The 12,714-nt window shown below is 45.4% G+C and overlaps 1 protein-coding gene across 1 annotated transcript in view; it reads right to left on the reverse strand.

Moving 5' to 3' along the window:
• Positions 1-11,952, reverse strand: part of LOC121604927 (1-phosphatidylinositol 4,5-bisphosphate phosphodiesterase gamma-1-like) — a 29,735-nt gene extending 17,783 nt beyond the window's left edge. Inside the window, exons 1-3 of the mRNA XM_041934562.1 lie at positions 11,071-11,952; positions 1,332-1,481; positions 698-791 (exon numbers count right to left, since the gene is read on the reverse strand). Of these exons, the coding sequence (XP_041790496.1) occupies positions 698-791; positions 1,332-1,481; positions 11,071-11,341 (515 nt within the window). The 5' untranslated portion in view covers positions 11,342-11,952. The remainder of the gene's footprint in view (positions 1-697; positions 792-1,331; positions 1,482-11,070) is intronic.
• Between the last annotated feature and the right edge of the window lie 762 nt (positions 11,953-12,714).

The following is a 12,714-nucleotide window of genomic DNA, read 5'->3' on the forward strand; positions in this document are numbered from 1 at the left end:
CCAGGTCGCCACTTCGTTTGATGTGACCAGACGTCGTCATCGCCACACACGCAGGGGGTGCAGGAACGTGTGAAGTGCTTTACAAACACACAAATAAATGCTGCAGCTATGCATGTCGATCGCTCAGCCCGCTGAACTAATCGCAACATTTCTAACTTTGACTAAATAAACTGAGAAGTCTGCGTCGAGTGTTTTCAGTGACAACTGGAAAAGTGTTTTCACTCCATCAGTGTATGCAGATGATACAATTTAAGGAATACTCCACTGATCTATCTTTCAAAATTAAAATGCTCACACGCCTGATGAATTTCTTTCATCATTCCACTAATTGGTCAATAAAGTGTCTTGTTTTTTGACCAACAGTCAAAGGTATTCAGTTTCCAATCATATAAGAAGAAAAGAGAAGCAGTGAATAGTCATGTTTGAGAAGCTGTAACTCATGATTTTCTGGCATTTTTGCTTCAAAAAGTTGATTATTGAGATTACATTTTATAGTAGTTGATCAAAGGAAATTTAACTGCCAATACTTTTGATAATCAAATGTTCCATCACTACAAACAAGTTCCAAACTAATCCATTTTCAGGCCCACGTGGCTCAGATTTTGATACTCAACCGAAAAGACTGTCAGTGAAGTATTCCTTTAAGTAGCTTTCTAACAAGTTCATGAATACATAGAGTCGGACAGGTCGACAGCACCTGTCTGTCTGCTGCGGTGCGGGCGCTCTCTGAGTGTCAGTCATCAGCCAGTTGAGACCAGTGAGCCACATGTTGACCTCCTCCTCGCTGAAGGCTGCAAAGACACGAATAAAGACGACACAGGGAAGAAAAGAAAAAAACGACTTGAATCCTTCAAATTTCAGGTTGTATGTCTGGGCAACAATATGCTTAAATCACCATTTATTTACATATATAAGGTGAATCCCAATTTATTGGAGCTTAGGTCTTATTTTTGTGAATTTGTCCTAACTTTTAATGAGTTACAACAACTCACAAAAATAATAATTAAGAGATCATCTAGACCACTTTCATGGGCTTTCATTTTATGTGGAGGTAAAAACGGGGAAATATCCCTCATTCCACGAGGAAAACTGTGTGCACACACTATGGCAAGCACAGTAAGTCAAATTTGATGAAGAGAGTCGGTCTGTAAACTGTGGATGAATGTTGACAGCAGACACTCTGGGAAATAACTGATCATGTGACTGCTCGTCTTTCTTGACAGACAGAAATGCTACTTTTTTTTTTCCAAAACAGTATCTGTGAAAACTCACTGGGAATCACCAGCACACACACACACACACACACACACACGCAGTATGCACACACTGACCGGCCACGCTGAGCGTCCTGAGGCGAAACTCCAGCCCATAGAGTACGATGAAGCAGTGGGCGGCATCCAGTTTCCGGGCCTCCTCCGGGTAGCGCTCAAAATCACGGGAGCCCTTCCCCAACCGCAGCTCCCGGATCTCTCGTATGTCGACTGGAGGAGGGAGGAAGGAAGGAAGGATAGTGTTGCATGAAGACAAATATGTACAACCATAAATCACAGTGTGGCACGTTGTTCGTTTCCTTGCCAAACACACAGAAATCTGCTGCCGGAGAGCTCAACAAATGTACTGTGTGTTCGTCCGCAGAGGCCAAAAACAGACGCACAAACATTTCAGCTGTCGCTGACGGGACGCTCCAAAAGCCTGCAGAGGTTTTTAGCAGCAGCAGGCAAACAAACCTTTGCTTCACATTTCTGAGGAGAAAGAATCCCCCGACCTGACAGCTCAGAAGCCCTGTAAAGATTTGATGGAATAAGTCTCTTAAAGTGGTATAAAAAAATGAATTTGATCCCTAAGAGACAAAGTGAAGGCCTACAAATGTTGCTGAGGCTCAGTCTGCTCTTTGATTAATGATCAACATGTTTATTGACTCTAGTTTGCACCTCTCATGTATCACCACTGTGTTCAAGTGACAGAGCTGAGCCTCTGTTCAGCAGTCCCTAGCAGCTCAGCAGAGTGGTGCTTTGTGCTAAATGCTAACCACAACAGCCGGCATGGTCACAGGATCAACGCTAACATCCGAATGTTTACCACCTTATCATGCTAATATTTGAAAATTGGCACTAAACACAAATTACTGCTGGCTGACAGGAGAGTATCAAGAACAATCAGTCATGTGATCGGTCATGTGATGACTCATCGGTTATCAGTCACTGCGTGTCGAGCCGAGCCGACTGAACTCGGCGCCCCGCCGGTCGCAGTCACACCACTCGAGGAGGGGCTCATTTATTGGAGCACAGCCATCATTCAACAGCAGCTTTTCATGGCTGGAGCCCACTCGAGCAGAATACAACGATCACAACCTGCCCAAAACAATTTTTACCTGTCTGACTGCATTAAAACAAATTCAGAGTCTTTGGTGGTCTGGCCTCTGCGTTTTCTGCCCAATTGGGCTTCTTGTTATGCAAAGACGTGAATCTGTGCTTTATTTTGGTAATTTTATCAAATACATTTACGATGCCAGGCCTCAGCATTTCAACGACAGTCTCACTCGCAGCTGCAAAGTTGCAAAAGGAGAATTGAGCCTTTATGAGTGATTAAAAGATCTGAACAACAACAACGAGCCAAACTGTAACCTGCAGAGACCTTTTTCCAGAGCACTGTTTGGAAATTTTTACAGGTTTGCCAGAGAGTTGTATTGAAATGGCTTATATCTAAGCCATTGTAAGGCACAAGTGGATTTTTTTTTAATGGAAAAACTCTTCTAAATATGTAATTTTGATGAACACAGATGAGTTTTAGGGGTTTAATTAATGCCAGCAGAAGAACTTTAAGCTCTAATTTTGTCCAGTCAATTTGGTAACACCCCTTTTTGTTTTTACTGTAAAAACTGGGATAACATTTCAAATCTGCACTTGTGGCAGGTTTTGTCCAACTGATTCTCCGTTTAACACGTCATCCATAGTTATTGAAAGCTTACATTGTACCAGAAGGGTTAAGAGCGTGGCCAAGTCAGGCCACTGACCACAGAGTATGATGTAAACTCTGGACTCCACTTCGACACTTGCAGCAGTCGATGCTGGCGCAGAGAGAAGCCCGGCTTATTGACATAACAGATGTCCTGTGCAAACACACATAAACATACACTCATGGATGCCGTGGCATTCACACAGCAAACACAGGCCTACTGTAGCACGCACACACACACACACACACACACACAATTGCACTGAAAGTCAGTCTCGTCAGCCTGGATGCGATTTTCCATCACAGGAACTTCAGCCAAATGAAAACAGGCATTAAGTAGAGAAAATAGACTGAAAAACAGGTAGACACCAGGGCACGGAGAAGAGCAGTCCAAGCCTGTTGCTGGTCTAAAGCAAGCTGCAAAATCTGGTTCCTATCTGAGCCTCCCGCACGTGGAGACGACAGGGAGCGCGCTTGGCGTAAGATTTAAGAGAGAGGTCCGTTATCCTCAGATGGAAATGTGTCCATACTTTCAGTGGGAGGGGGGTTCAGAGCTGGAAGCAGCAGAAGCACACATAACTAAATCTGAATCCTAACCCACAGGTGACCTGCTCTTTGATGTTCTGAAAGGAGAATTCTGCAATGATTCTGCGAAACCCAGCTCATTCCTGCCGCACAGCACAACCACTGCCTGCTGAATTACAGGAGAAGACTGATGATATTCTATATTTTCCAGTTATTGTCAACAAAAGTCCAATAAAAAAACAAGCAAAACCAGCGATGAACTGAAGTATGTGTGTAACCAAAGCCTCATATATTTTCCTCCTCTGTGCCATAGAGCTGCATTGTTATTAAAAACACATCAATGAGCCTCAAATACTCAACAGAGCACCAAACGTGGATTAATCCACTGCTGAAAAACAGCCCCAACTCTTCCTCCCTGTCTGAATAACTGTTCTTTAAAACTACAGTGAGCACTTCATCACCTGTTTTAAAGATTTCTATGTTTATGTTGTGGTCCGTCCATGGCAATAAGAAAAATACAAACTAACATCAGCCTTATTCTTTCATCAGACGAAACCCTCCAACAGAACGCTTGACCACTAAGCGTCTGGAAAAAGGCTGCAGAGCATCTGGACCAAAATCCACCCAAATTATTAACATTTATAACTGCAGATGACTTGCTGACTTTTGCTGCTAGCTTACAACAACGCGAGAAACCTCTGACCCTTTATTAATAACTCTATTAACATTTGCAACCGCAAGTCAGCCAGAGAGATGCTTTACAACCTGGCAACCCAAAGCTGACGTTCTTATTAATGGATTATAACTGATCTATTGAGCTTTGGTAAATGATTTATTAGCCATTACAGCCTCTACCACATTAGCAACAGAAAGCATGAGAAGCACTGAGTCTTCTAAACCATCTACCAAAACTGGCATCAGTTCATTCTGATTCGTGTTTAGTCAGATCTGGATCAGATATTTCCAAGTCTAACTTAACTAACTACATTTCAAGCTACTTGTTTTTCAGGCCTTGTGACCGCATCTCGAGAGCGGCTCACTCCGTGTTCAGACGCATCGAGTGCATTGAACTAGGAATTTGTTTTGTCAAGATGCTGCATTCAAGGGCAAGAATGAACCTTGAAGCTAAACCGTTTTGGCAGTTTTAGACAGCAGTCCTTTAATGTTCATGCTTACTAAATAGTTGTGTTTAAGTATTGGTCCTGAAAATCAGGTTTCGGCTTGACATTGCCATCCAACAATTTCAAATAATATCCAGCCATAGTAAAGCTTTTCACTGTGTTTGTACAAAGTGCTTCATAGTCAAAGTTGACTCCTTTTCCTCCCAAGCTGAAACCTGGTATTTGTTTTTCTCTGGTCTCTCCCTTTATTATTTCCTGCCATTTAGTCTGGACGTTGGACAATCATGCAAACAGATGCACGGCTCGCCAAATGTCACACTTCACTCACCATGACTGCGTTCACACACACCCAGCCTGCCTCACTCCTCAACACGCACACACACACACACACACACACACACACACACACACACACACACACACAGCACGATTCCTCCCCTTGTGGCCTTTAATCCCGGTCCAGGCTGTAAACATGGTTGTGATAAAGACAGACACACACAAATGCTTTGGTCTGAGGGAGAGGTGAGGGGAGTCACATAGTGAGCCAACTGGAGACACATCAGAGTATAAGATACTATAGATACTATAAATACTATCAACGATCTCATAGGAATAAAAAAGCAAAGAAAACACACTGTAATCCATTCTGTGATACTACATTATTATGCTTCATCTTTAGAAAAGATGGTCGTGAGCTTTTCTCTCAGTTCTCTGTGCTGCACAGGCACCGTCTGAACCGAGTAGTTCCTGAACGCACCACGAGCTCTGTACACTGCTGACCTGAAACCACCAGCCGTAGATAATTGCAGTGCGCTTCCAGTGAAACAAACTGTTCCTGGTACAGCTGGTGACATCACTTCCTACCAGATGGCAGAAGTCGACTCGGAGATTGTAAATTACAGGGAGGCAAAGGATATGAGACGAGAATGAAATAAAGTCGCTACTAAATAGCAGAGGGTCAGAACAGAGGCTGACAGAGTTTCACCAAACAGGGCTGACTCTAAACCTGTATGAGGGCTGATGACGGAAAGACTGATGTGGCCCTTTAAAGACCATATGATATATGAGAAAATACCACTTTCAAATGCGTGCTAGACAGGTTTTTCTTTTTAGATTTCTAAGTGTACTTTCACTCCCATACTGTTGTGTGAGATTGCAATATATTGGACATTGGCGATAAAAGTGTGTACAACTTGTCGTCCCTTAACCCGGTCTTAACCAGCTGTTTCATTCATCACAATAAACATCACGTGTCACAACAACAATGGATCACACCGTGTCATTTTTTTTTTTTTGTTGCCTTGAAGCCTGACCACACCGGATTCATCATACAGACAGAAGCAGTACAGCAGTGACGATGGGTTTTTCAGAAGAGTTGAGATGCTGGGAAATAACACAGGAGAGAGTGTTGCCCTTTACAAAACTATGACTGATTTGAAAATCATACAGAATTAAACAGAAACCAACGACTGCCTAGGACGGAAGAAAAAATATATGCAAGTGATTAAAAAACTCTATTGTTGGTTTGCGAACTGATTATCTGCATGTGCTTTGTCTCGCTTTGGATGCTTGCTGTTTGTAACAATTTAATTTCCCCAGTGTGGGATTAGTGAAGTTTTATCTTATCTTATTTCATCTTTGTGGTACACAGGCTATAACATACCAGCTCTTTGCTATGGTGCTAAGAAGGAGATGGAAGACTATTGCATGGCGGCTGACTTTACTATTATCATTATTCAGATGTACACATACAGTATAGCAGCTTGATATTTCTTTATTCATTTCTTTCTGTCCACATTAATTGCTTTGGATGAAATAAGGACCTTGAGTATTGCCATGGCATCTTTTCTCTGAATATTTTTTTTCCACAACACTGGGGTTTCTTTCAAGTCATTTTAAATCTAGATATGTTTTCAACATTTTCAGCCAAGTTAAATCAAGCTTTGGTTAACACTGACTGTGCTTTAAATTACTCCTTTTTGGTGCACACCAGTATCTCAGGCATCCAGCGCCTCATTTGTGGTCCATGTCTCAACTTCCTGCAGAAGATGCTGGGCCTTTTGTTTTCCTGCAGCCAGCCAGTTCTTCAATCTAAGACAGGAAACGAGACACTCCCTGATAACCCCACACTTCCTGTGCCTCGGGATTTAATACCTCCACTCTTTGCCAAAAGCGCTCATCTCAAAGAAAAACACTGATTTGGAGTGTGTGCAGCAAAGCTGAGGGAGAAACTTCATTTGAATGCGAACAGTAGGAAAAAAGTATCAGGCAACAAGAACAAAGGAAGGAAAAGTGGGAGAGACGGGGGAGGTGAGAGGAGACAGCATTAAGGGGTCACTTAGATAAATATGATTTCTGAGAACAAAAGACCAAAGCATCAGATGAATGACCCTGAAATTCAAAAAGAAAGTGAAAGAAAATAGAGTGAGAAAGTGTAATGGGAGGTCAGAGAAAATGAGAAGGGAGTTTAGGTGGGTGTGTGGGGGGAGGAAGGTGGGAGAGGACAGCTGGAGGAGGAAAACGGAGAGGCGCGAGAGGAGGAGGATGAGGAGGAGGGGAAAAAAAAGTATGTGGCTGAGAGATAGAGCTGTGGGAGATAAAGTGAAGGAGAGACCCGCTGAGTTCCTGGAATGTACCGCTGGGTTTGTCCGGGGGGAGGCTGCTCGTAAAGGGCCGTTTGTGGGTTATGAAAGCGCATGTGTGTTTGTGTGAAAGCACTGTTTTCATCAGCGAGGGATTGTGTCGATCTGGTCTGAATGAGCGGAGTAGGTGTTCGCTGCGGTTTCGTGCATGCTCAGACTCATAATTATTGTCCCTTGGATTAGCCGAGGCGCCGTTTATGTGGTTTATGATCATGGATAAATAATTGACGAGGCTCCCTGAGCAGAAACAACACCTGCATGTGTGCAGTGGCCAATAATCTCCGAGCTTTCGTAGAATGACGGGGGGATGGGGTTATTGGAGATGGAAGAGAAGAGAAAGCTCCAGTGGCCCTAAGAGCTCAGTGCACTGGAACTTCAAAATGCAAATCCAATAAGGAAAACATCTTCACTGATCAACAGATCAGAAACTCACTGTAATTATAGCAACAGGCTGCAGAGAGACAACTACTGGTAACGGTGTTGGCAAAAGGGCTAATGAGCAAGTTTATTCCAAACATTCTGATTGTTTGACAGATTTACTGGAAATAATATTGCAGATATTTCCAACACGCCAAGTGTTAGACTTTAATTAGCCATTAGCATCCAAATGTAAATAAACTGCTGAATTACGCACATTAAATGACTTGGCATAAGATGCAGGCTGCTAACACAGTCGGCTAAAACTGGCAGCCGTGTTCATCAGTTTTTAGTGTCCCCTGGAAGCCATTGTTTGCAACTCAGTTGTAGTTTGTTCTGTGCAACTTGCAGCGTTCCTGTATTCATTTGTGTTTTCTGTATTTTCAGCGGGTTTTGCTGTGACGCGTGCACGTGAATGTGTTTGTTCTTCCCTGTGATTCAATGCAGCAAGAGAAGGTCAATGCACACTGCTCGTGATAACTGTCGATATCTGAAATACACCATCCAGACAGACACGCAGCATCACACTGGATTGCTCTGAACTCGTGATTGACCTTTATTTTGATAGACTGGCTTTTGAAAGAGCTGCGCTGTGCATTGTGGGACAGCGAGAGCCACGCAATCAACACACGAAGCACAGGAGCACACATGGTAAAAGCTTCCCCTGTGTCTTATGCTTAAGTTTTCCGGTTGTTAACACCTTGGTTAACATGTTTAAGTGACCTTGGTCTACCTTCAAAGTGTGCCTGTTTGTTAGCTTGTTGACGTGCACATCGGCATTAACAGTAGTTCATTCTGGTGTTGCACTGATGCTAATTTACCATAACGTTACATGCTAATGTACTGTGTGACAACGTCAGCAGATGATTTTCTCGTAATTCTGATGACGGCTGGTGTTAGCACTTGCAGACCAGCTGTGTTGAAATCATGCAGGAACTTTGTTATGATTGCTACGAGACATTCAAAGTCGATTCTGCTTTTTGTTTGTTACAGTTTCTCCTGTCATGCCTGAAGACGGTCAATGAAGGAGCACGGCGTTCCTGGTTGGTGGACATCGAGTTTGACTGGCCGTTTAATTATTTCACGTGCTGGTTGTACAGTTTTGAAGATGTTTTCTTTTATTTGCATGGGTTTTCTGAAGTTAGGGCAAAAAGAATCACCTCAGCAGGGTGATGGAAAACAAACCTTTGTCAGTAAACCTATTTCTATCTCATAGAGGAGGAGTCTTTTTTAACTGTGTGCTACCACAAAGTCTGAGAGTTAGAATAACACATGGCAGACAGAAGGAAACTCTATCATGCCAGTTGTGAATGCCGTAAGTTTTCTCTGTGCTAACAGACACTGTAACAAATCCTCCCCCAGGCCACAAAATCCAGGGCGCAGACAATAACCTCCACACCCCAGACAGGCACATTCAACAGCACGACAACAGCCTGCTGCTTTAAGCACGCCACTGCCACTTGACTCCACTCCAGCAGGCCGCCCCAGTCGCCTCAGCCCACAGCAGTCAGTCAGTCAGTCAGTCAGTCAGCCAGTCAGTTGGGTGGTGTGTCAGGCAGACAGGCAGGTAGCTCAGGGCAGGGCGAGGACTCCATGTGGCAGCAGCATGCACGCTCTTCTGTCTGGAGAGTTACGGGAGGCTGACATGGGGGAAGCAGAGGTCACAGGGTCGTAATGCGTCTGTCCACTGAGGAGGCCATGAAAGCAACTCGGCTGCAAGTCAGGATAGGAGGGGAGGCAGCCTTCCACGGCAACATGCCACAAGTAGTGATGCTACGTACAGAGGAAAGGCCAAAAACAAACCTGCACAACTTTCTTTTGAAAGTGTCATTGCACCCAAACCCCAAAAGACGTATTTTTCTACCACCTGAAGATGTACGCGGGCATGGATTTGGTTTTAAGTGTCAAGGTTTTGACACAGATTCATTCTTGACCTTGGAAGTGACATCTTGCAAGAGTTTACCATCTAAAATTCTGTATACGAGGCTGCAATTCTGACCAGATATTCATGCCAACTTTTGGTACTTGACTGTTTTTGATAGTCGGTGCAACAGAAATATTTGGGTTGAGTGCAGTGTTGACTTTCATTATCCAGCCCTGGTTTCTCCATGTGAATAAATAAATGGTCAGCCTGGTCTGCTGTCACACTAATACAGTGGGGGTCGGTGGTATTTTGTCTGTGGTGCTGGCAAGATTGAATATTGAAAATGACGTGAAAAAAGACAAGAAAACAACGTTCCCATTACTCTGGATGATCCACAGAGCTCGGTGTGAACAGTTTTTACTGGATTTCTGGTTACTGTTTTTTTAAGTGTCAATTCTGTGTGCACCACAATCAAATTTCCATTCACCTCCATTATTTTATCACACTAAACACTGCACAAACCTGTGATGATGTAGGGATGCAGAGACATTTATTTTAGGTCAAAGGCCAAACAGTCTGACAGGAAATAAGCTATTGGTATAAGCCTGCCATTGGCCGGCTATTTCAGTCAGTATTATGCTCCCCTTCCGCTATCTGCATGTCAAAGTCCCCGATGCCACTGGAAACAAAAACAGCCACCTCAGAGCTTGCAATCTACACACAGAAAATGGCAAGTTTTGATGAAGGTCTGGAAACAGTCGACATACGTCTATGTCTTTTCTTGTTTTCGATATCTTCTGCAAGACTTTATCCACTTTAATGCAGGGCTCACCTCCTCACATGAAAATGTTGCACCACAGCAAGTCACCCCCTCAGCGGTATTTTGCAAGTGCACCATCGCTGCATCCTGGGCTTATCGCTGCCCAGGAGGACTGTCACTGGATTAAAGAAATACAAACAAGCCAGAGCGTTTTTTACCCTATACCAGAATGGTATTTCCTACATGCTGGCACGACGCTAAAACAACGTGTGGAGATAGGTCTGACTATGCGAGACTGCTGGCCAAAAGGTTGGGATCCACCACTTTAAAACATGCACACAGAGAAAAAGAAAGAGTCCCTGGTGCTCAGTTTCTGCACTCATCAGCATGTTCTCAGATACTTCAGCCTCAGCTGACATTTCAGCATCTTCTGATACAGAGTCTGTGACTGACAATAAATTATGTGATGAAGCAAAAACAAAGCGAATGTGACTGAGACACAACAGGGATGCCACACTGTAGTCAATACCTTGTCTTTTCTGCATGTAGTGATTCTGATATAATGGGCCCCTGAGTGCAAAAATGTAAAAGCTCCCAGCCCTCTGACAGAGGAACAAGACCCCCAAAGTTTTTGTGGTTCTTTGGCAGCTCTTTCTATTCAGTCACTTCATGCACAGACTCTGTATGAAGGTCTGTGAGTGCAGGCCCGGGGGCCCTAGGGGTCCCCTGGCCTGCGCCCAGTAGGCCCACTCAGTAATCGATTCATGTTTTTACGGCAATACTCACGCTCTCCTTCTATTTTGTCAGGGTTTCGGCTCCACACTATCTGCCGCATGTCCTGTTTTATCTGGAAGGTCCTCCTCTCGGGCCGCTGGGACTTCTTCTGGTAGAAGACGGTCATCACCGTCCCCATCTCCAGGCTGTGGAGGATGCGGGGACCGGCCTCTGTCCAGTCCAGCATCCTGGAGGCCACGACCGGACCGGCAGCCCCCGCGGCACCAGCACCGGCCTCCTCGGCACAGCCGTTGAGGCAGCCACTAAACCTGGCTGCACACATCCTCACTGCATAGCTACGAGGTAACCTTGGAGAAATCTGTACTGGTTCCTGGATGAGGATGCCTGTCCGTTAATCACTTACTGAATGCACCAGTTATCCAACATGTCCAAACGGCTGGTGCAAAGAGGAAATCTTGTTCTGAACCCACAGCAGGCAGGGCTGTTGTTTCACATTAAAACACAAGCTAAAAGACTTCAGAGCTGAAACACTGAAATGTCTGAGATGTGAATTATCCTCTGGTCCTCTGGAGGGGGAGTGTATCCCTGTGTTATCCTTTCCAGATGCTGCTGGCAGCACACCAGCGAGATCCACTCGAAAGGAGCTCTCATCACCGCTGGACTCAGGTTTCCACCCTTTACGTGTCCTGCTGAGTCCTTCAGTCCACGACAGCAGCGGCTTGAAATCCAGCCGCGTCGCCGCTGGCCGCTGCTGCCGCTCGCTGCTCCTGCTGCCGGGGCGGTGGACAAGAGGCGGCTGTCCCACTCCTGGCTGTGGCCAAATGAAGTCAGCGCGAGCGACAAAGACGCCGAGTTATGTAATGACGAGTCGGACAAACACCCGGAGGTGGGAGCAGCGGGGCGGCGGAGAGGAGGACGGGCACCGGCCGGCACTCTGCGGCGGCTTCACGGAGACGCAGCGACGCGCGGACGGAAGGGCACGGAGCGGCCGCGGCGAGAACACTGTGCGTTCCCATCCGCCGAACCATTCTGCTCTCCCCTCACACACTCCTCCTTCCCAGGCACATTACACCGCCGACTGGATGCATTATCCTACGCAGTCACCCGGTTGGAGTCACCGTACAGAGGCGTGCGGGGTTGCGGTGGTACGCGGTAATTTCTCCAGTTCCTCCTCGCTGCTCCTCGTCCAGGATCTCGCTCTCTCTCTCCTGCCTGCGCGTCCCCTCCGCTCCAACGCCAGAGGTCTTGAGAGGAAATTAGGACTAGCAGACCGGAAAAGCTTGATCAGATTTTTTTCCCCCTTTCTGTGCTGTAGTATATCAGAGGGAGGATGAGGGGAGTGGAGAGAGAGTCGTAGCGGAGAGGAGGAGGAAGGAGAGGAGGCAGAGAGCAGAGCGACCTCCGCGGGTCTCCAGGAGATCTGCAGCTATGGAGGAGGGAAAGGACAGGTTTGACCTCGGCAGCGCTGAAATCCACGTTCAGCTCTGCGGGTGACGAGTCGAGTCAAGAGGTCAAGTGAGGTTCAGGTTTCAAAGGTCACTGACAAGTCAACGAGTCATCAGCTGAGAAACAAGTCATCTCAGCCCACACTGATCTACACTGGGAGGCAATGTTGTTTCCTTTATGCCACGAGAGAATTCCCAGATTGTATAATAATAATAATAATAACAATAATAATAACAATAATAATAATAA

Source organism: Chelmon rostratus, chromosome 4 (assembly GCF_017976325.1).
Source record: "Chelmon rostratus isolate fCheRos1 chromosome 4, fCheRos1.pri, whole genome shotgun sequence".
Lineage (NCBI taxonomy): Eukaryota > Metazoa > Chordata > Actinopteri > Chaetodontiformes > Chaetodontidae > Chelmon > Chelmon rostratus.